Source organism: Piliocolobus tephrosceles, chromosome 4 (genome assembly GCF_002776525.5).
Source record: "Piliocolobus tephrosceles isolate RC106 chromosome 4, ASM277652v3, whole genome shotgun sequence".
Lineage (NCBI taxonomy): Eukaryota > Metazoa > Chordata > Mammalia > Primates > Cercopithecidae > Piliocolobus > Piliocolobus tephrosceles.
This window is the reverse complement of record NC_045437.1, coordinates 104,722,875-104,748,052: the sequence shown is the minus strand read 5'-3', so window position 1 is coordinate 104,748,052 and position 25,178 is coordinate 104,722,875. Positions and strand designations below refer to the sequence as shown.

The 25,178-nt window shown below is 39.9% G+C and overlaps 1 protein-coding gene across 4 annotated transcripts in view; it reads left to right on the top strand.

The window, feature by feature from the left end:
• FBXL17 (F-box and leucine rich repeat protein 17) overlaps positions 1 to 22,868 on the top strand; it is a 529,799-nt gene extending 506,931 nt beyond the window's left edge. For 3 of the 4 annotated variants that reach the window (XM_023212253.3, XM_023212254.2, XM_031935438.1), the window contains 2 exons: positions 354 to 496; positions 20,390 to 22,868. In XM_023212253.3, the coding sequence (XP_023068021.3) occupies positions 354 to 496; positions 20,390 to 20,530 (284 nt within the window). In that variant the 3' untranslated portion in view covers positions 20,531 to 22,868. Of the gene's footprint in view, positions 1 to 353; positions 3,290 to 20,389 lie in introns of those variants that run through there. The other variant, XM_023212252.3, reaches the window with a different exon arrangement.
• Positions 22,869 to 25,178: the final 2,310 nt, after the last annotated feature.

Genomic DNA, 25,178 nt, shown 5'->3' with positions numbered 1-25,178 from the left:
TGGGTAAAATTATTACTTGGGTTTTCTTAAACGTTGTATCTGTAATTCATTTTAATGTATTCCTTCTGCAGAGCTGAATGTTTGAAAGCACAGGTAACCTTGTAATGAATAAAACTGATAAAAGGTTGTGTCCAATGAAAGGGAAATTATGGAATGATTATTCACTTTGCAAAAGGGTTTGTCATAGGGAAGCTTTCCTAAAGCATTTCAAATTTAATGTAGTTTATAAAACATTCATTTACACACAAAATTTCAGGAACAAATTTAGTGAGGAAATGAGATGAATAGTCATAACAAGATAGAGCTCCCTTACATTGCTAACGTTAATGCTTTCTCTCTGTCCCTTCTTGCAGCACTGATAGCCATTGGGCGGTACAGCATGACAATAGAGACTGTGGATGTTGGATGGTGTAAAGAAATTACAGACCAAGGAGCCACCCTGATTGCACAGAGCAGCAAGTCTCTGAGATATTTGGGGCTGATGAGATGTGATAAAGTAAGAGTTGACTATCAAGTTGTTTGCTTTCTACATATCAGTATAGTTAATAGCTTGATGTCATATCCTCTCCTTCTCTATCCCCACCCCCATATATTCTATATTACATATACATTTTGTATATATACAATTATAGCTATGCATTGTTTGCCTGCTTTTGTAAACTAATCTGGGATTATCTTTGCATTTCCCCACTTAATAATGAATTCTGTGCTTAAGCAGAAAGAAAAAGTAATCATATATATATAGTCAACTTAGAGTTTGGCATCCTGTTTATAAGTCCATGGACCAAAATGTAAAAGGTTACATGACAAACTGCAATTTTCAGGGTCTAACCGTAGAATTATATTCTGTGTTTCAAGTTTCCAGCAACAGTAAAGGTGGAAAGAACAGTGCCAAATTGGTTTTTCACAAGTGTGTAATTTTGGTACTGAACATCTATGTATTCTGGCCATTCGGGACCAAGAAAGGGTCAGTGAGGGGGTATGTGGGAATTTGCATCTCCCCATACATCAGATGCCACTCCTAGCACATGATAAGAAGTGATTCCAGAGGTCCTGGCAGAAGGCCTGTGGAGCTGACCAGCGATGTGAGCATGAGTTTAGGAAATGGTGCAGCATTTAATGTGGGACCCTTTGAAGACTGAGAAAAGAGATAATAAAAATCTATACTGACACCTGTAATCCCAGCATATTGGGAGGCCAAGGCAGAAGGATCACTCGAGCCCAGGAGTTTGAGACCAGCTTGGGCAACATGGCAAAACATCCTGTCTCTACCAAAAAAAAAAAAAAAAAATTAGCCAGGCATCGTGCCACACACCTGTAGTGCCAGCTACTAGGGAAGCTAAGGTGGGAGGATCCCTGAGCTCAAGAGGCCAAGGTTGCAGTGAGCCGTGATTGCGCCACACCACCCCAGCCTGGGTGACAGAGCAAGACCGTGTCCCAAACAAACAAACAAAAAACCAAAAAAAAAAAAAACCTATACTAGACACCAGGCACTCCACAGATGTTTCCGTCTTTATTTATTCCATGTTTTTCCTATAACAAGTCTAGGAAATAGTTATTTGCATTGTGAAGTGGAGAAAATGGAGCCTCAGAAAGACCAGTCAGTGGCCCAGGGATACTCTGGCAAGACTTAATGCCGGGTCTTTGGAGTCTGTATCCAGTGCTACTGGCACAACCCAGGGGGCATTCTCTGGCCACGGGGACTGCTTCCTTAGAAAAGGTCCAGTTCAGATACTTGCTCAGAAAGTGCCGCCATCTTGTACTAATTTACACATGTGTGCTACTTTTGTAAATGGTGATTAGGAACAAATCTAGCAAAATAATGTGAAACTAAATAGACTTGCCATTCAAAGGGCATGCATTTTCTAAATGTAGCAAATCTGGGGGCAAATGAAGTATGACCCAAAGCCCTTGTGTCCTTTGTCATTTTTTGTGAATTGACTAATTCTTTTCTCCAAACACTTTAGAATCCCAGCTTATACTAGACCTTTGCCAGTTAGTTATGTTTAGAGAAATGTTGTTATATATTCTCAGCCCAGCCCGGAAGCGACTTACTTTGTAACTAAGCAACAGCACTGAGACCCAGGGCTTGCAAGTCTCCCACAAATCTTTCTACTAACCAACCTAATGCTGCTGCTAACCCTGCCACTTTAAAATGACTTCTTTTAAGACAAGTTAAAGGGTCTACCATAGGCAGAGTGCTCTAGAAACAGGAATCAATGACAGCAGAACTCCTCAGCTTCCAGCAGAAGCTACCACGTGAATGCTGTCGAACTAAAGCTACCGAAATGTAAGCATTCATGCATAGGTGTCCACAGCGATTCTCAGAAATTGCCGTATTTCTAATCTGTAATCTTTAGATGGTTAAGATCGGCTCCATCTTCAGAGATACACTGTAGAAGTTGTATGTTACAGTTACTACAGGAGAACATTATTCCCGACATTTTTGCTGACCAGCATTTTGCTGATTTTTAGTTAAGAAATGGGTTATTTTCTACCCAAATGCAAATTACTCCAAAATTAAATAGAGACACTGTTCAGATTGGCTATATCCCTGAGGGTTTTAGCCCTTTCCCTGGGCTGCCTCTGAATCCTTTCTCTAACCAGAGAGCCACTCTGAGAACCCATTGGCTCCAGCACGATGCCGTCTGGTCAGAGCCTGCTGCAGCACAGCCCAGGGAGATGCTGGACCCAGCCTTGCTGTCTGGCTTCCTCAGACTTAAAGCAGCTCAGAGCCAAATACGAGAGGCCCTGCGAGGATGGAAGACAGTTCCAAACCACACACAAAGCACAAGTAAAGGCTTGCACAGAAAAGCCTGCTTGTTGGTTTAGTTGGATGGAAATGTAAAGTAGCTATTCAGTTTTCAGATTTTGTATCATGCCATCCATCTCCAGATTTTAAGTTACCATCAAGATTCAAAGGAAGATTTGAGTAGCAAAGAAAATAAATCAGTAGCAAGGGTATAGTCTGCGGAGCCAGAGTTCAGGTTCAGATCTGGGTTTTGCACTTACTAGTTGTGTCACCGTGGGCAGTTACTAACCTCTCAGTGCTTGTTTCCTCATTTGCAAAATGAGGGTACTAGTACCTATCTTGTAGAATTATGAGCATGTAAATGAGTTAACATCTGTAAAGCACTTAGAATAATGTCTATTATATATAAAATGATCTGTTACTGATTATTCTTATCATCAATATCATTATATTAACCTGTGCTGTGATAGTGGAATTTCCCAATGAGAAAAAAAAATTTATATTGCCTGCTATTCAATTTTGAAAGAAAATTAAAAAGAAAGGAAAAAATAAACTCAAATTAGAGAATGCTTTGCCTTTGTGCTTTTTCCTCAACTAAATTTAAAATTAAGATTATTTTTTATATAAAGATGTCAGTAATTACACTTTCTACACACCTCTGCAATGGAAAACTAATGCCTCCGTAGGACACTCAGTATTTGGAATGAATTTATTAACCATCTACTCCAGCACATGGATGCAGAAAGATTTGCAGTGGGAGAAAAGGGTGAGTTGAAGATAAGACTGTTCAAGTACTCAGGGAAACAGAAAGTAACAAGAAAAATAAAGGTGAAAAATAAGAATAGAAACAGGAAACAGAAAAACTGTGATTAGGGAATGGAGAAGAAGATACACCATCTCTTGGAAGTCTGTGATCATCTGTGCCAGCAAAGCATTAAAGAACAAAATTAATTTGGCCCTGCCACTTTTCTCCCTACCTTAACCAAATCTGCTAACCACTAATAAAATCCATTGGAGTTCTCCTCTGTTTCTGCACACCCATGGCGTCAATGGAGGAGGCAGGGAACTCCACATCTACTCAATAAACTCCTCGGTCAGGAATGGCGTCAGTGGGATCCCTGTACTGGAGAGAGATGTGGTTTGTGAAGTCTGTGTACCCTTGCACTGGTATTCTGTGATCCTGTGGTTCTGAGAAAGAACATTCTAGTTGCATGTTCTTTCACAGTCAGTTTTATTGAGGGCCACTTATATTCAATTTGGAGGCTATACTTTACCAAACTGATGCTTTTTTCCTCATTTCAGCTTTTGAGGAATTGCAGGAATAACAAAATGCATTGTATTTGTTGTAGGAAAACAGTGTTTCCCCCCACGACCCCCATCCCCCATCTCTCTTGGTAAGTTAGCAGAGAACAAATGAGAAAAGTTAAACATATTCGTTGCAGATGAAAGCAACATGTACTTGGATTGTCAAACAAGGGCTAAGTGAAACTGCAGTAAATATGTTTGGCTGCAACATTGGTGATTCCTGGGGAGGAGTCCTCTAGTCATTCAACAATGCAGCATTCCCCATGCAGTTGTAAAGTCAGGAAGTGCATTAAGAAGCCCCTGTTTGAGTAGCTTTTCTGATTGCTGGATGGATAAGCATGTTAGAGGGTTTTGAAGCTGACGCCACTTAATCTCCTAAACTTTAGTGCATTGTAAGAACCAAGAGAAGAAAACGCTGTGTGAGACGGCTTTGATGAATTGGGGTGAGCTTATATTCTTAAAGACTGTTCAAAGGCTTACTTGACCTTGGGAATTAGAGTTGACCCGAAATCACCTATCAGCTTAACTCACATTTATTTGGTGATTTAGTTAAAAATACTTGTGTAATCAACGGAACTCTCTAATAAGAGCAGTATGTTCACTCTGTTTACCGCAATCATAAACAGAAGCTTTGGTCATAGAAATGTTTTTTGTGACTTCAGTGAATTCTAGATTCTCTATAGATCTGTTTCTTGTAATTGTATTATATTTTCTTCATTTCTTATAAGGCAGTTTGGATGGAGAACAAAACTATAAAGGACCAAAAAAAAAAAATCATGAGAAAGCTGTAGGGCAAATGGAAATGCAGTGTTCAAGGTTAATGAAAAATGTTTGGGGTGACAAGGTTGATGAGAAGGGAGGAGGCACCATGGCCTGGCACTGGCGGAAAAAAACAGCCCTCACCAGAGGCAGCCTGGCTAGTTTGCGAGGCCTCGGTGGTAAAGTGTCGTGGTGGAAACCTCTGCAGTGTGTGTTAATACAGAAGTTTGGAGACGCAGGCCTGAATTATGAGCAGTGAATAACATCATAAACGTAGCAATTCTCAAATGCCAAACCCTTGTGAAAAGCAGTTGGATGGAGAAATGCTGGAGCTTTTAAAAGCTCCCTTTCACTTTCTATTTTTTTTTAACTTCATGCAGAACTAATTTTATACACTGTTCATTTGATTTGAAAATGCCAGCGTCTGGGGTATCATTAAAGAGCGTTATTGAGGGAGCCACTCTTGGCAAAGCATTTTGCTTAAAATGCTTGGTTCTTATGTCCCTGCATAGTTATAGATGGGAAGGAGAAAGTGTGCCTCGGTTTACCTAACCCCACGCCTCTGCCATGGCCCGGAGCAGATGGCTACCCTTCTGCTGGGAGGTTTTTTTTCCTCCTTGGCCAGTAGAGGCGCCTGGAGGGCTGTGGAGGCCACATTACTTAAGGAACAGACATAAATAGATTGTGAAAGGTCCACCCTAATGTCCTATGACCAAAGCCTCTTGGAATTTCTTTGATTTCTAGTTGACATAAATTAGAATTACACAGGCGTGAAGAGCCCGCCCAGAAAAGATGAGAGAGGCTTCTGGAGAGGAGAGCCGCCTCTGTGTGAGCCTATTGATTATCCAGCTGCCTTCAGGCCAGGGGCCTCTGTGGAGGCCGACCACTATTGATCCACACCACGAAAATAATCGAATTAATTCATTTCTCATCAAACTGACATTGCCAAGACCTTTCTCCTTACCTGCCCCAATTCCTGAAGTTCTTAGTTGAGGAATGAAATAGTGATTTCTTTTAGTAAATGTTGCTATATTCTCCAGGACATAAGAAATCCTAGTTTTCACATGGAGTTCTACATTTTTAAATGGGAGAGAGATTTTTTAAAATCGAAACAATAAGAAGCCAATACAGAAAGCAAGTAATAGAAACCAATCAGCTCTTTTGAACCAGGAGTCTGCTTTACCACCTGAAAATACTAGGGCCAAGTTTTGGGTGCCAAATTTAATGTAAAAATATTCAGGAAAAATTGACCACTGCATATTTCAGGAAGTAATTATGGTAAGAGAAAGCCTCAACAACTTAACTACTCCTGTGGAGAAAATGGAGTTTTTATCAGTTTGTTTGGGAATCATGAGCAGGAAAGCCCTATGGGGAAAATAATATAGGACTCTGTAACTAACGTACAGAACTAACTGGAAAAATCAGTTTCAGAGAAAAATAATTTGAGGGCACTGTGTCCAGGACTGTTTTGGTAGCAATTCAGCCATGAAACAAAGCGTGTACCTGCAGGGACTCTCCTCTTCCCTGCCTTGTCTGCGCAGCTGTTTCCAGGTTGCCCATAGCCAAAATGTAAGATTTAAAATGGATGCCATATCAAAGAAAATAAAGTAAAAAACAAAAAGAAAAGAAAACATTCTATTCAAATAAGGCAGGAGTGGTCTAACTGTATCAGACTGTGCAGTCCTCTGTTGTGGGTGACATAACCCTTATTCAGACAGCCCACATGACATGTGGCCCCAAAAGAAAGAGGGGATGAGATATGGTGAGAGTGCAGCTGGGGCTCTAAAATCTGAACTTAAGTCCTTCACTTGAAGCATCAGCATCTTGTTCCTTTTGCTGATGAAACAGTTTCTCCAGGTGATTTTCACATAGGAGCACTTTAAAACGCATTTTACAACCCTCTCCTGATTATTCCTGGTAATTGAAACAGGGAAAAACACATCAGCTGAAATTCAGAGGTTACCTTTCAACCTCATTTTAGTTAAGTGTTCCCATCTCCTCCTCTTCCAACCCTGTTCACCTGAACTTCTAAGAAGTGGTAACTAAAAGTCCTTTCCAGTATTTAAATATGAAACCAATAAACACTGATGTGGAATTTTATAAAAGAGGTTGAGCACTAGTGTCAAACTGTTAGGTTTTCAAATTCTACCTCCATCATTTTACTCTCTCCGGGACCTTGGATGACTTAATCTCTAAAAGCCTCAAATTCACCAACTGAAAAATGGGGATGATAATGACATTTATCCCATATGGTTGTTACAAAATTAAATGAAATATTGTGATAAAGACCTTAGCTCAAAGTCAGGCACACTATAAGCACTCAATAAATGTTAACTACTATTAGCATTATCATTATATTTATTCACATATATATACCTGCTCTGGAATCTTGTGTCTGGTATATTAATCACCTGTCCAGCAGGTTCATAATATTCTAGCCATGAATATAAATTCACAAGCTTAGATCTTCATAGAAGAACTGGCCTCCTGAGATGCAGCAATTCTTGAAAATAATAGAATTGTTTCTAATCATTAGGACTCACTAAATTACAGCCAAATTTACAGAGAAAGAAGAAACCTGGAACCGGTAGGAGTCAGTCCTTTCTTGTGAGCAGAGAGTGAAGACCTGCCAAGTCAAATAGCCAGTCAATGTCCAGGCTGAGATTTGTTTGGTTTGTTTTTTCAGGAAAATCAACATCTGTGTAGAACCTTTTAAGGGAATGTGCTACAAGTAGCTACTTATGTTTTGCTGGCCTCTGTTATGGGATTGATGGATAGTGAAATTGTTCATTTGCTTTTAAAAGGGGGAAGGAGAGAGCCTACTGTTCCCCAAATACTGTAGGGTGAATAGATTGCTGTGTTGGAGTTTGCCTGAAGGCACCCTGGAGCGTCATTGCTTTGCAGTAAATAATCTCCTTGGAGCTTTGATTTGGTTTCGGTAATTATACGAAAGAATTAGATTGTAGGATCATATTATTTTTCGAATTTAAAAATAGAATAGGTAGCAGCAATTCCTCAACAGAGCTCAGATGAGATCCCAGAACTCTTAATCACCTGACTTCACCAAGTAGCAAAAAGACCAGCCCGCAGTGACCAGGTGACTGAGGGACTACTGCAGGTAGGGAAGCGATGGCTCAGCGCCCATGCCAGGCCTGGCCATCCAGCAGCAGCAGGTCTTCAGGGCCTACTATGCTATGCCTAGAGAAAATCCTGTTCTTAGTTGCAAGCAATTTTTCAGAGAAAAACTAAGCCTCTCCTGCCTCCAATTTTTATCATATATTTTATTAATGGCTGATTTTTTTCAAGAAATATCTATTGAGTGACTTAGTATATTCAAGTCACTGTGATAGGTGATAGGTCAGAAAAAAACAGTGAACAAGATATACTCCCTATGCCATGGGGTCTGCAGCCTCTTGGGAGAGGACAAGCAAATGGGCAGCTACAGTACTGTAAAATTGCTGATTATTTATTTTTAAGTGACACCCAAGGTTATGCTTCTTCTGAACAAAGAGCCTCACTTTGATCCTACATCAGCTTTCAGCCGTGGTCCTCTAGCCTCTTTTCTTGCCATTCTATTTAATTTCTGAAAAGGATTGTCTAGGAAGAGTTTTCCTTGCTTTCTCGCCACCTGTTATGAACTGTTTCCATCCGCACCATGCCACTGATGCTACTCTTTTCAAGATCAGCAGTGGCCTCTGTGTCACCAAATGCAGTGGCCGTTTTTCTGTTCTCACTTCCCCCATCTCTTGGCAGCAGCATCCATATGTTAACCACTCCGTCCTGCCAGAGAATGCTTGTCTCTTGTCTTCCACTTCACCAGACTGTGGCTTTGCTGCTATCTCTGCGTTCCCCACCGCCTCCCTGTGCCGCCATTCCCTCATCTGTAAAATGAAAATAATAGCATCTGTCTCACATCGAGAGAGTGGAGTGAATTAATCTGTGTGGTGTTCCTCCTATGAAGCAAGCAATAAACATTAGCTCTTACTTGTTGTAGTGGTTGATTTTTACCCTTCCTACCTTCATCTCTTTCTTTCTCCTTACTAGAATATAAGATCTGTGGGTTTCTCCTATGTTATATTACCAGGACCTACCACAGTGGCTGGTACACACTAGTTGCTAAACAAATATGTATTGCATGGTGGATGCATGGATAGATTGGACTGTGTTTCTCATCTGCATTCCTTTCAACCAGAGCAGCCCCGTTCTTATTGCTTTATGTACTTGAAATCTACAGTTTTGGTTTGTGAAAGTATTATACAGCTAAAAGTAAATTTGAAAATCATTAGATTCCACTGCCTCTTAATAATTTAATGGATTGTAAAAAGTACCTAGACAGAGGAAAATAAATAAACAAGTAAGAAAGGTCCCCCCTTGGATTTCATATGAAATCCGTATAGCTGGGGAGTTGTGAGGGCAGCTGCAAGCCCTGGGGTATCAGGACATTCAGATGAGCTCAGCATCTGCTGCATGGTTGAACTTGGCATCCTTCAGAGCCCAACCCTGCAATGCTCTGATTTATGTACAGTTCATCTTCTGAAAACCAAGAATACCACTTATTTTCAGGTTTTTGAGTCTACAGATTTACCGGTCACGTTAATGCAGAATAAATTTTTGCTAATCATGAATTTGTCTTAGGAAACAGGTCAAATTCGTAAATCCTACATAATGGAAATGGCAATTTTAGAAAGATTTTTTTTTTCATCAAGTGTGCACTTGCTGATTACCATTACCTTATCCTTTATGTAAGAAAATAAAAACTGAAATCGAGAAAGCCATTATGCACAAAAGAAAACACACTTTTAGTTCAGAGAGCTTTCCCCCTCGATTATGTTTTTCAGCTTAACTTCATGAGTTTAATTTAGAAATACCTAGATGTGTTCCATAAGTACATTGCATTTACTACTCACTTAGTGACTACATTAATTATCTTATTGGAGCCTAGTTTTTCTTTTTTCAAATTGTTGATCATTTGCTGAACCATTTATAGCACTACAGATGACTCCCCCAAGCAACTTTCTCCATCCTGGTGTTCCACATACGTTATGTTCTGGTTCTCAATTGCACCACACGCACATATGCATAGATTTGAGCATGGCCAAGTCCCTGGCCAGTGGTTTGTGGCCTTAGAGCGGCCAACGCATGGTTGTGTACCTGGAGCTTGCTTTCTCAGTGGAGGATAGCTTGGAAACATCTTTCTCAGTGGAGGATAGCTTGGTGATACAGGGAATGAAAATGTCACTAATTTTTCTCTCTGACAGTCTGGTTGTTGGACTTCCTGTCACACTAATCTCTAATTAGAGGCTTCAGGTTAGCAAGCCCCAATTCTCACTTAACACTGCAGGCGTTTCTGTGATCCCCATCCTCCCAAGTTCTTTGCTGCTTTCTCACTGTGCTAATTCAAGTGAATAGAAACAGCACTAGTGTTAACAGGCAACACACATTTCATGAAAAAGAGACAGCATGAAGCCAGGCCTGTTGTGATATTGACAGAGCATAGCACTTCCAATCATTGCAGATTCCGAAATGGAATGACTGCATTTGACAAAGTTGAGTGAATTTATGAGCCTGCCTCTGTCAGGTTCATTGCATTCTCAGTATCTGTCTTATTGTATACTTTGGGATTTTTAGATGAATTTTTTTTTGCCACCCGAGAGTACTATTTCTTACCTCTGTATGAAAACACATCCTTAAAGACCCCAGGCTACCGGTATGAGGTTCACGCATGAAGCATCGTACATTATGGATGCTCTGTGGTCAGCTGACTCCCATATTTAGCAAGTTGCTTTTAGGCTCCAATGAGATAGTCAACTTTTCTTCTTAAAATTTCTTTTCTTAAAATTGTATTAACCCAGCATTTTGGGAGGCTCAGGCAGGTAGATCATGAGGTCAGGAGATTGAGACCATCCTGATTAATACAGTGAAACCCCGTCCCTACTAAAAATACAAAAAAGCAGCTGGATATGGTGACACATATCCAGCACATTAAGGTCCCAGCTACTCAGGAGGCTGAGGCAGGAGAATCGCTTGAGATCGCGCCACTGCACTCCAGCCTGGGTGACAGTGAGACTCCATCTCAAAAAAAAAAAAAAAAAAATTGTATTAAATACCTAATCATGAATACCCTCTCCTTCCATATCATGGATTTTCCACTGAGGAAGCACTAGGTCCATGTGAGAACTGGGGATAGGAGAATTTTTTTTTTTCCTTCCTCTTAGCTTTTGGGAAGATCAGATGGAGGCCACCTTTGGCTTTGCCTAATTAGAGATCTAAGACTTGATGCTGAAGGAGAGGAAGCCAGTCCATTTTTACCACATTCAAAGAATGCATATTTTGTTTCAGACAGTGATGAATATTTGAAAAAAGAAGGGCTAATAAGCTATAGTAGCAACAGTTCCTTTTCCCCAGAACCTCTAGCTCAGAGGTGTCATATCGTGGGAAGTGGGCAGGTGCTTAGTTCAACCTTGCCTTCAGATCCCCAAGAACAGGAATCACCTGTGCATTCTAGGAGCTTTTTTTCAGTCAGTGGCTTTCAACCAGTAGGTCTCCCCTGATCTGCATTTTGGAATCTCCTGGAAGCTTTACAACTACTGATGCCTGACTCCCTCTCCACCAAGACTCCGATATAACTGGTCTAGGATATGGCCTGGGCACTGGGATTTCTAAAAGATCTTCAGGTAATTCTAATGAGCAGTTGGGTCGACAACCACTTTATTCTTGTTTGTATCTTTCTTGCCCTTGTAGACACAGTTTAATTCATCCCATGTCAGTAAACATTTATCATAAGTTTGCTGTGTATGAGTCACTGTAGGGTTTATGGCAGAAGGCCTTGGTTTGTCTGAGAAAGGAAGAGGGAAGGAAGGGAATGTGAAGCTGATTACAGGAGAGAATAAAGGAGCCAAGTGCTAAGGTAGGAAATTTAGCCTCGCCACTGAAGAGAAAGAGGTGAGAGATTGAAAAGAGGCACCAGTTTCCTAGTTCCCTGCTCTCACCATAGCAAACCTCAGCAGAATGTGGCATGTCACCCGAACAGGGACGTGCGAAGTCCTGCTGCAAAGGGAGAGAGATAGAATTATAAAAATCTACACAGGCCAGCAGAGAGCGGGCACATGTTGTCAGCTGTGCAGGATCCTGGAAAAATCAATATATCGTCTGCTCTTTTTCTCTTTTCTTGGTGTCCTATTTAAAATATTTTAAACTGCACTTAGATGACTCACCTCATTTACATGCAAATTTGGGGTGTTACTAAAATTCACATTACCCTGATTTCATCCTTTTTAATATGTGCCCATCTTAGAGCCTGTGGGCACCAGCTGAAAGCACATTAAGGTCTGTTTGAATATGCATTGTTCACGATGACTTTTGCTGGCACCTGGTGAATACCAGGTTCCACTGATATCCACTAGTTTGCCAGAGAGCCAAGAAACGCGGAGAGAAGCAGGCTCCGGAGGCGTATTGCCCCAGAGACAACCCTCTGCCTCTGGGCCGCCAGGAGTCAGCCTCTGGGGCTGTTAGCAGTGAGTGACATTACCCAGGGAGTCTGTGAAGAATGACAGACCAGCGTGAAGGCCCAAGCCCTGAATTAGGAGGTAGGAGCTGAGTGTGCTCTTTGTGATGCCTTCACAGATATACTGTGGGACCTTTACTTTTCCCACCTGCAAATAAAGGGGTCCACCTTCTTCGCCCCTCCCTTCCTCACAGCAGAGCTATTTGATACAAGAACTTACTGCAGGTATACACTTGAGTTCGTTGGATGGGGCGGGAGAAACATTGCATAGCTTACAAAGTAACGACTGACGAGTTGTTTTATTCTAGCTCATGAGCTGGTTTCCTTTCTTCTCTGAATAATATGTGCGTATTTTGTGGATATGGTACACAGGCTGACACCTTCTTGTCCTTCAGAAGTCCAAATGTCACTTCATTTGGAAAGCCCTTTCCAGCCCTCAAGGAGCAGGTCAGGTGCCTACTGCGGGCTTCCTTCTGCAGCAACCTGCACTTCCCTAGAAAGCACTTCCCGGGCTTTGCTGTTGCTGGTGTCATTTTCCTCCCCTGCTGGATTCTAAGCTACAAGAGGGCAGGGGCCATATCTGGCTTGCAGGCTGTCCTACCCCTGTAACAAGGGAAAGTGTTTTTATGGGTGAGAGACGGGAAAGGAAGCAGTGCCCATTTCTGGCGTAGTCACGGATGGCCTATCCAAAGGCCTGTTGTCAGTCCTGCAGCTTCTTCGCGTTTCCATCATGCTTCAAAGTCTCAGGTAACCCACAGCTCCACAATAGACCGCTCTGCAGGCCAAGTGAGATCCATTATAATTTACATTTAGAGCAGCCATTTTGAAAACACTGTCAAGGACTTTGAAATGTATGTATATGCAAACTGCAATCTCTTTTATGTTCAATAAAAAAACGAATGTCAGTAAATATTTTACAGGGCAGGAGATCAGCTAGACCCCAGTCTGACACTTTCCACACCACACCATCTTACCTAAGGGGCCAGGCAATGTGGTACAGTGCAGAGAGCACTGTGTGTTAGGGTCCTGAATTCAAAATCTAACTACCATTTACTAGCTCTGTGAAATAGGAATTCCATCTGATTAGGGGTATTCATGCTTAGATGTCTGAGAAATAATAGATGTTCACTGAATATTATTCCTTTCCTGTCTTCCCCGTCCTTGCCTGAACAGAGACATACTTTTATTTTGCTTTATTGGTTATTTGAGTAAAACATTAACAAATTGTTTTCAAGTATTTTGCCAAAATAAACCATGCTGAAGAGAAGCGTTTGATTGTCTCTTAACTTGCAAAAGCCTAATACTATGTGTTTAGCAGTGGGGGCATGGGGCTGTTTTGGTGGAAGAATTTCTCCTTATCTGAGATTGCCATTCATTGCACGCTTCTGAGGCATCAGATACTAAACACTACCATGACAGCAGAACCAACTGAAAAAAGAGAGCCCCGTCACATTTTCACTTGCCTCCACGTAGGGGTAAAGGCATACCAACTCCCAAAGCCCAAGAAATCAGAAGATAGAAATGGCATTGTTTTGAGTCAGGAGACCTGTCCACAATTTACTCTTTGCCATCAGATAACTATGACATTAAAAGGGAGCTTAAATGTCACAAAATTTCCAAATCATCTGCCTTCCTGGGCCTGCCATCTTGAGCAGGCTGCTGATGCTGTAAACACCAGTGTCAAATCCTCTGAACTGTGTGGGGTTTTGCCAAGTTTTGGAAACTGACTCGTGTCCAGGATCAGTAGCATGCCTCTTAGTCTACACACCTGGTTTAAGATCGATCTCCAGTGTGGAGGGTTGACATCAGATAATCCAAAGCGTAGCTTAGTTATTTTCTGAGTATGCCCTGACAGCCACATGACCCAGCAAAACTTGTTAAACCACCATCATGAGCTGCTTTGGTCTCCTGTGCAACATTATTGGAAACTCTAGGGAAGATGTATCTGGAAAGAGGTATCTGGTGATGTCAGATGGAAAAGACAATAGCCCAAAGAATCACCATGGGTATGAACTTCAGAGGATTAAAGGAGTTTGGGGCTGCCATAATATCAGGACTTTAGAGCCTGCTACCACTCTAGCTGAACAGTCTGGGAACAAGGTGAGCTTATCTCTACAATTTCTGGCGCAGTACTATTTAGTGCTTTTTTAATGTACTCAATAAATATTCATTGAACAACTCCTATGTGAATTTAGCCAACACATGTTTATTGAGTATATACTATGTGCTAGGGATTTGATAGTGAACAAAACCAGCAAGAACATCTGTCTCATAGAGCCTGTATTCTAATGGGCAAGAATATACCAGACAGTGCCTGTAGGACTAAAAACAAAGAGATGACTGAAATTCTCCTTGTTGTCAAGAACTTTAAGAGGTTTTGTTTTAATTGTGATTTTAATATAATCAGATGTCAAATATTTTCCCCCATCATAAATATGTCTTCTTTTAAAACCTGAGTTAAAAAGGAAGTAACAATCACTTAATGTAAATGGCTTCTTCTGCAAATTTTATCAGAAATTACATTTATTGAACAGCACGTGTCATTGAGGAGATAAGTCAGGCCTGGGTTTACACTTATCTGGAACTTTCTGGGGAAATTAATAAACAGACTGTAATGGCCTAGATAAATTGGTTACACTGACTCTCTGTAACTCTGAAGTTTCTCTCCTCACCCTTCCGTAAGAGCAGCAGCCATATCATGAAACTGTGGTGTGATTTACCTTCATCAGCATAGCAATTTGCCTCACATTTTCACAAAGTGCTAATAGATGTTAACTCAAAATAGATTAAAATACCAGACAAATTGCTACTACCTTAAAAAGAGTTATAACAATTTTGAAAATGTAAATTATGGTTATGCAGCATTTGGAGAGAAGTATAAAATCCAGTCTTTCTTATATTTAAAAAAAACTTGTGGCACATGGTTTTTTCCCCTTTAATCACAGTAATTTCTTCAAATGACAGTGCAGCATATTTTTTTAGGAAGATACATTGCATTTTTTAAATCTCATGTGTCGTATAGGAGTTGCCATTGATAGTTTTCAGCAAGAGGAAAAGAAATTGAATACAGAAAACCAGGGATCATGGAGAAATTTAAAAAAAAACTTCATCTTTAATGTTCCCTTTTTGTATTACATATATTTTATGAGTTGGAACAGAGAGAGGTTCTTTTCATTCTAGCAAGTGGAGTTGTGCTTGACAAAATGTCTGCAGAAATGTGCATGTAGACATAACGATGTAAAAGGATTTGGGCTCTGCTGGTGTCTTACCTGAATCCTCTATGGCACCAAAGCACTTATGGAGTCCATACAAAGAAAAGGTGAGCATAATTTGTGCTTCTGAGGAGTAAATGAGCATAACTGTAGTATAATATTTGTCACACTATTGCCAGGAGAGATTGTAAGTAAAAGATAGAACCCTCCCTAAGTAGGAGCCCGTGTATTTCCCCTGAATAACTTCTACCCAACAGAGCTCTAAAATGAAATATTTGCATTTTCCCCACTGCTTTGTTTCCTAGAATTTACAGAGTACAGTTAGCAAAAGGATTGCTTAGAAGATACATTATATCCACAGAGGATTACTGGTGCCATTTTTCATACAGTTACACAAAGTCAAATTATTGTCAGTTCTCACCCCAAACCTATGAAAGCCAGAGAACAAACACATCGTCATCTATATTCTCAACTACAGATGTATTTTACTTTGTGCAGCCGAAATAGGTAAATTGCATTTTGGGAAATCAAAGGATATATAAAATATGCTGGGGAAGCTGGCAAAATAAATTAACCCTACCATGAAATTATTTACTAAAGTGAACAATTATTCTCTAATTTGTATATTTCATAAACCCTTATCTTCATGTATCAAGTTCGCTTAAGGTGAATTATGTGCCTTTTCCTGGAAAACAGTTATCACATAGAGATATTTTCTATTTTTAAATTAATTGGCCCTCCAAAACAAATTGCCTATCAACCCTAGGTACAAAACTCTGTACAAACCTGTGTATAAATTGGAAAAGATGTACCACAGAAAATAGTTCATATCGTTAACAGTGGGTTTGAATGTTTTCTCTGCTCCATTCTTTTCTCATTTATTTTTAGTTAGTACTTCCTTGAATGCCAAATGGCTTGGACTACATTTACTTCTTTGCAATGTGACGCAGATTTTCCAAGGTTCCTCTCTGACCAAATGACTTCATCTCTTAGTGAAAACTACATCCTTTTGTTTGTCTATGGCAGGAGAGAGGCAACTCATCTAACTGCAGCATGGGGAACATCCGTTTAAAAAAAGGAAGAATTTCCTGACAGTGATGTATTAGTCTGTTTGTATTACCATAAAGGATAAGCTGAAACTGGGTAATTTATAAAGAAAGGGGATTTAATTGGCTCATGGTTCTGAGGTGTACAGGAGTGCGATGCTGGCATCTGCTTCTGGTGAGGGCCTCAGGAAACACAGTCATGGTGGAAGGCGAGGGGAGCAAGCATGTCACATATGTCACATGGCAAGATTGGGAGCAAGAGAGAGAGTTGGGGGAAGTGCCACACACACTTTTAAACAACCAGATCTCGAGAGAACTCCCCCACTATCTTGAAGACAGCACCAAGCCATGATGGGCAGACCCCCATTAACCAAACACCTCCCACCAGGCCTTTCCTCCAACACTGGGGATCACATTTCAACATGAGATGGGAAGGGGACACATATCCAAACCATGCCAAAGTAGTTACTTAAAACTTAGACTATGTTATTAAGGAGAGTTCTGGAATCTGCTCAATAAAACATTAAGATAAAATAAATTTTTCTTGTACATGGAGAACATTCTAAAAGTTATTCTTTGCTTGGTGATTAATTTATTTTTAACATTACAACTAGTATTAACAAAGTTTATTTTATGAGATAACTTAGAGGTGGAACAATATTGATTAACGCTATAGAGAACTGGTGGCCCTAAGAGATCATGAATTAACTCTTTCATTCAGTGACCATTTACTGAGTGCCTCCTCCAATAGTGAGAGCTCCTGTATGGTGGGCTTTTTATATGAGTCACAGTGCTAGGCATATTATTACATTTAATCCCTATAACAGTCCTATGATAAGTACTTTTATCCTGTCTTTACACTTGAGAAAAACCAAATCTTAAAGAAGTAACATGAGAAAGTGTGGGGATTCCTCAAGAATCTAGAGCCAGAAATAACATTTGACCCAGCAATCCCATTACTGGGTATATACCCAAAGGATTATAAATCATTCTACTATAAAAACACATACACACGTATGTTTATTGCAGCACTATTCACAATAGCATAGACTTGGAACCAACCCAAATGCCCATCAGTGATAGACTGGATAAAGAAAATGTGGCACATATATACCATGAAATACTATACAGCTATAAAAAAGACTGAGTTCATGTCCTTTGCAGGGACATGGATGAAGCTGGAAACCATCATTCTCAGCAAACTAACACAGGAACAGAAAACCAAACACCATATGTTTTCACTCGTAAGTGAGAGTTGAACAATGAAAACACATGGACACAGGGAGGGGAACATCACACACTGGGGCCTGTCAGGGGGTGAGGGGCTAGGGGAGAGAGAGCATTAGGAGAAATACCTAAGGTAGATGATGGGTTGATGGGTGCAGCAAACCACCATGGCACGTGTATACCTATGTAACAAACCTGCACGTTCTGCATATGTATCCCAGAACTTAAAGTATAATTTTGAAAAAAACTAAAATTAGATTCCTTAATCACATCTTATCAAAATAAAACCTGGTAGATTAAAAAAGAAAAGAAGTAACATGAAAGCAGGATTCAAACCTGTTTCTGGTGGCTTCCAAAGTCCATGATACCAACAACAGTTGCCATAGTTCTTCTCTATTTTGAACTGCCCAGTAGATTTAAAGATAAAAGGCCAATCTTTAATCTCCAGAGACTTTTATTCAAGTGGAAGAGATAGGCAAGTGGACAGATAATTGTAATACAGTGTGAGAATGCTCAAAGAGAGGACAGACCTTGCCAGGTGCCTGCCATGGTGCACCGGGAAAGGGTGCCTAACTCAACCTTCTGGGTTGGGTTGCTTAGGGAGGGCTTCCCTGAAGGAGGAGATTCTTGAGCTGAATATGAGTTCCTCAAGAAATTGTTGGCCTTCTTGCTTAGTAAGTTAGTGTCAGTGTCTAGCTTTGCCTTATTCTTGGATTTCTATTTTTTATTTGTAGTTTGTATTTGTTTTAGCATTCACTCACTCATAACTATTCCTGGCTCATCATAGTTCTTATAGATCTTAGATTGGAGCAAGAGAAATAGACATTAAGCTAAGCAATCATAACTTCACTTAGTACAATAATAAGTACTATGAGGGAGAAGTAGGCAGTATTGAAAGAGTGAATGATCTGGAATACTTACATAACTTAGTGAGGGGAGCGGAGATAAGGCCGTGATCCAAATTTGCTGGGAAAATGACATGGAAGCTAAGAACTCAAAGATGAGTAGGAAGTAGGCATGAGAAAGGGGTCATAATGGATAAATGGGGCAAAAAGTATTCCAGGGATGTGTAAAGATCCCAAGACCAGAAGGAACTTGAACAACTTAATAAACTGAAACTAGGCCAAGTGGCTGGATAGTATCAAACATATGCTAGAGGAATAGGCAAGGCCAGATGATAGATGACTCCTAAATGTACTGTTACAAGCTGTCTGAACTCTAGACTTAGAGCACACATTTAAATTATATTAAATTAATCAGTTCATATTTCAACTCCAATATGTGTATCAGTTTTCCTTTTTTTATTCAAAATTATTTTATTAGCTTTTGAAAATAAAATGTTATAAATCATAGCTTTATCACAAAAAGAATTATTTATATGGCTTGGTTAAATTTGACTTAAGCACAAGCAGGTCTTAAATAGAGAAATGCTCTGGCAAAGATTTAGTATCATCAACACAATGTTGAAATATCAACTGTGTCAATAACGTAAAAAGATTAACAGGTAACATAGTTTTCTAGATCACTTAGAAAACATCATGCTATTTCAGAAAAGTGCAGATAACTGAATTTCATGATCATCATACTTCTAAGCAGGCTTTCAAAGCAAGCAGCAAGGGTTTGATGTTGTTTTAGGTTTTTCCTAGTGATCCTGATCTTTTCCAATAATGGACATCAAGAGGTATGCTCAAAAATGTGTATCACAAGTACCTTCTTTCAGACTAGCTTACTCGGTATAAATGAAATATTGATGTATTTGAAAATGCTCAAGTGTTCAATAAAGATTTTAAATAAAGCTACCTAAAAGTTGTGGTTCTTAGGTTAATCATTTATTTATCTAAAGGATGAAGAAAACTGTCTAATTCTGTGATATGAACTGCAATCAGCTTAAAAATAATTGACAAATTAATCCCTTCACAGCACAGCAATTGTAAAGGTGTTAGTTTTAATTAGGCCTGTCTGATTGCCTTGTCTAATCAAGAATCAAGGTGGTATCTTTGATGGTTAAGGTCTATTGGGGCCATCTCTGACCTGCCAGCCATGTATGTTTTAATTATTGATTCCTCCCATTTCAGCCCTTTTCACAAAGGAACTTGAAGTTTGCCGTAACTTAACATTTAAAGGGAAGAAAAATAAACATCTTCCCCAACACTTCTGTCTGGAGTCCTGTGTATCCTCTCCGGCATTCCACAATTTTTGTCCTAAGAAGGCTGTCGGGTTGATGATGAAGTCAAGTGCACATTAGCTATCTTACTGCTTCTTCACCTCCCAAGCAGTGGATTTTCAATGGACGTGGTTAAGATCTTGACAAATCACAGTCATCTATGCTTCTAGAAAACACTTTTGATTTCTTGATATTATGTCTTTTAAAAATCCCTAAGGGCAGGTGCGTTACTGGGAGATCAGAAAGGTCAGATGAAAGGGGACACACATCTTCTCACAAAACCCTTCCTCACATCGCTAGGAGGAACAAAGCCAGGGCTCCTTGTGCCACCCTGAGTCAGCCGCAGCACATCAGTGAGCGTGGGCAGCGGCATGGTGTTGGTGGTCTCTGTGCGTGATGATGGCTCTTCTTTGTTTGCAGGTCAACGAAGTAACGGTGGAACAGCTGGTGCAGCAGTATCCCCACATCACCTTCAGTACCGTCCTGCAGGACTGCAAGAGGACCTTGGAGAGAGCCTATCAGATGGGCTGGACCCCCAACATGTCTGCCGCCTCCTCCTAACGCTCCTGCCCCGCCTAGTCCACTGGGATCATTCAGCAGAGCAGAGGAGAATTGTACATTTGGGGGGCTGATCTCTCCGAAGGGTTTTAACTGTCACCTGTCTGTGTGTGTTCAAGTATGTGTATTTGTGTCTTATTTGCATACTGCATACCAAAAGTGCAGTTGTCATTTGTTCCCAAGTGAGCTGGCTTTTTTTCTTAGAAATTAAAGATTATGAAAGCTACAAACTTTTTAGTTTTTAACTTCAAAGGCTTCTTTCTCTTTAAAAGAAAAAAAAAAACTTTTTTTTAATGTAGAGTCAAAAAATTGGATGTATTATTTTGAGCTTCTAATTGCTGCCACTTGGAGATGTCCAAATAAGAAGGCCTTCTTTTTACATGGGATGAATTATGCACTTCTGCTGAGGACGACTACAATAGAAGTGATGTTACACGTACAGGCACTTACACTCTCACATACTCACACGTGTGCACATCTACACCAGGGCTCTGATCTACTCCAGATCATTTCCTGACAGAGAAGCCTTCTTCCAGGCCCCCGAGGTAGCATGTTATCCACTGTGGCACTGCCTAACTCCATGTATCCTCAGGTGGCCAACTTGCTATCTGGTAGGTGACTTGGGGACTAGAAAGAATAAAGCTTTTTCTAAATTTGTTATATGGACGCAACAATCTGAACTCCCCTGGCCAGCTCACAAAAATTAATTATACATTATTCTACAAATGCATTCTGTTGAGCACTAAATATTTTAGTTGGTTTTACGTTAACATTGTGTTAGCTTTTATTTCCTGGATAGTAACTGGTCAGGATATATTTTAATGATATTTGAAACTAATCTTAGCATTGAAGCCACCAATGTAATTAATGGTGTGCAATTATTTTAAAAAGTACAGATCATTTCATTATTTTCTTAATTTTGGTAATTATTAAAGTGTATTTCTGAGATACAAGAGGGTAGTCACATTAATAGAAGATTCATGAGTGAGATATAAGTAGACAATCTTTCTACTGTTGTTGCTTTTTTTGCTTTGCTTTGGGTTTTTGAACAGGTTTTTTGGATATGTGCATGTTGTCATTTTGGACTAGTTCTCATGCTACTGCAAAGATCTATTGCTAGCTAATATATGAGTTAAGAAGGAAAATTAGAAAATCTGTTCATTGAAATTCTGTTTACACTTGTTAGAAATAAGCATTTCTTTGTTTAATTAAAGATTGCCAGCTTCAGTTAAGACAAGACCTATCAGTAAATGAATATATGTTTTGATTTAACACATCTTTACAATTAATTCATAATAGGGACTCAGGCTCAAATAACTGTTCCTGTGTCTAGATTTATAATGAGGACATCAGGGAGCCTTTTTAAGCTAAAGAGTGATTATCTTTCACAGTAGAACTAGAAACAAAACCCTAACTTGTGAATTTGCTATTTATTTTTCCCTGAGTGAATATAACTGTTATTTGGTCTTTAACAGATATACTGAGGTTTGAGTTTCACTTTCTTTAAGTCTCATATTGCTAACATGACATTAGCTGTAAGAAGCAAAGGATAGCTCTACATTTGAATGCCATTTACTGATTTCTAATGATTCTCTTTTTTTGTAAACAACTGTTTCCTTTGATTATGTCAACATGTTTCTGATGTGGCATTTTTGTTTTAATCCCAATCAGTTAGGAAATCTAGTCAGTAAGCACCAGGAGTATTCTTCCCATCACTAAATGAGTTTCTAATTTAATTTGAAGGGAATAAAATTTGTGTAAGAAAAAAGCTGTTTAACATTAATAAACTGTATTTCTTCTTACACATTGAACTACATCATTTTCATATCCACTTCCCCACCACTGAAATAGCTTATTTCACAATATTTTAACTGATTTTTAATCCAAAACTAATTTATAAGACAGTATGAATAGTAATAGTAGCTTGAGGGAATATGCAGAAGTTTAATTTTTATATATGTCATACTATATTTTAAATAGTTAAAAAAGACAAAAGAAGGGAGAGCCATCTATGATATAGATGGTACCATTTCAGTTCAAAGTTGTAATAACCTTTGGAGTGTTACAGTTTGGTTGTCAAATGGTTTCAGAGTGTATAATTGATTTTTTAAACGTTGCATTGTTTGCATCTAAAGTACAGCACTATAACATGCTTTAGCTTGCGGGATGGGGTGGGGTGGGGATTTGCACTTATTGTCTAAAATGTTGACTAATCCAGAAGGCCTGATGCAACATAATCTGGAAAACTGCTTTGGTACATTTGTAGAACTCCATAGAAATACCATATCCAGCCTCAAAGCATTAATCTCAAAAAAAAAAAAAAAAAAAAAAGCCAGAAAAAGGCATCACCTTGAGTGATCCTGTGATGGTTATTGAATGTGTTCTCATTAGATGCTTTGAAATGAGGCTTAAAATAATTTTTCTGGGCAATATAGAGTTTCTTTTTTTTTGCTTAGAATGTCATAAATACATGTGAATACATTTAATGCAGGGCTTTTTATTCTCTCCAAAATGTCAACAGTATTTTCAGAATAAAGACTATGAAATATATTGCTGTAGTGGAAAATTCTGGTCCTTTGTCTTTAATGTCTTTTTGAGTGGATAAAGAAAATTCACCCGGTTTGTAGTTTCTATATTTCCGTGAATCTTTGACCTTGCAATGGGTTGCAATAAAAGAGAAACAAAACACTGTGTCTTTTGTTTTATTTTAGAGACAATAAATGACTGCCCTGATGCTGGTTGGGTATGATGCATGCAGTGGTCTGTGCTTTTGTGGTCTGTGCTTTTGTGTGTTTCACTACAGACTTATGTAGGTTTGACTAAACCAGAATAATAAACGAGACTGAGTTTAGGAGGTTCTAATTGGGCGGGTGAGTATAGAGATAAGATTAAAACCTCAAGCATTTAAATAAGTGTGTATTAGTCTGTTCTCACACTGCTATAAGGACATACCTGAGTAATTTATAAAGGAAAGAGGTTTAATTGACTCACAGAAAACTTAAAATCGTGGCAGAAGGGGAAGCAAACAAGTCCTTTTTCACAAGGTGGCAGGAGAGCGAAGAATGAGAACCAAGCAAAGGGAGAAGCCCCTTATAAAACCATCAGATCTCATGAGAACTTGCTCAATACACAAGAATGGCACGGGGGGCAACCACGCCCACGATTCCATTGCCTCCCACTGGTCCCTCCCACGACAGCTGGGGCTTATGGGAACTACAGTTCAAGATGAGATTTAGATGCGGACACAGCCAAACCATATCAAGTGAGTTGTTTAAAATCGCATTTCCTAAACAGTCATCATTTATATAGCCATGTATTCTATTTTTCCAAAGTAAATAAATACCTAAGACATTTATTGAGTGACAAACATAGGCACTGGAAATTTAAAGATAAATGAAACTCTCACTCTCAAGTCACTCACAGCCTAACAAAGGGACATTCTGGGGCACTAGCAATAACAGTGGAGAACAATAGATATAATGACGGGAATAATTATGGGGAGCACATCTAGGGCCATGCAGCAGCTTTGGGAAGGGAGAGCTTCACAGAGGAGGAGCTTTTCATGAAGGCTAGAGAAATAGCGGGAATTTACCAGCCTTGCTTGGGGGAAGGAATGGAAGACAACCTGGAAAATGGAAAAGTATGTGCAAAGGCATGAGGAAATGAGATAGCACAGAAAGAGCAGGGCCCTTGAGGTGACTGAGTTTAATAGGAAGGTATGTTATATAGAGGCAGCAGGTGGAGAAGTTTCCGGGAAGAAAACAAGGGCAAATCATAAATGTTTTTTGGCCTACTAAAGAGATTGGACTTGTAGGGAAAATCAGATCTGCTAGAAAAGCCTTGCCCTAAGTTATTCAAACAAGAGGGGTTCTCCCTAGAAATTTAAAATGCAGGACTTCCACTTATAATAATATAGTGGAAAAGGAGATCCTGAAAGATTTTCTGCTGTGTAATATCTAAAAATGTTCATTAACATATTTTTTAAAAACCTTCTTGGCCGGGCGCAGTGGCTCATGCCTGTAATCCCAGCACTTTGGGAGGCCGAGGCGGGCGGATCACGAGGTCAGGAGATCGAGACCATCCTGGCTAACATGGTGAAACCCTGTCTCTACCAAAAAGAAAAAAAAAACTAGCCGGGCGAGGAGGTGGGCGCCTGTAGTCCCAGCTACTCAGGAGGCTGAGGCAGGAGAATGGCGTGAACCCGGGAGGCGGAGCTTGCAGTGAGCTGAGATCCGGCCACTGCACTCCAGCCCGGGCGACACAGCGAGACTCCATCTCAAAAAAAAAAAAAAAACTTCTTAAGTGACCAACATACCTGCGAGAAAGTAAAAGAAAGTTCCCTGTGGCCCGGGACAGTGTGCGAACAGCAGTCTAGAACAGGGATCAGCAAAGGAGTGGCCCCTGGGTCAAACATGGCCAGACACATATCTTTGTAATCAGGTTTTCTTGGGACACAATCATATCCATTTGTTGTTGCCTTCTCTGTGGCTGATTTCCTGCTACAACACTAGAGTTGAGTGGTTGCCACAAAGGCCATGTGATCCACACAGTCAGAAAGATTTACTCTGGTATTTCACAGAGAAAATTCGCCAACCGGCCGTGCGCGGGGGCTCACGCCTGTAATCCCAGCGCTTTGGGAGGCCGAGGCGGG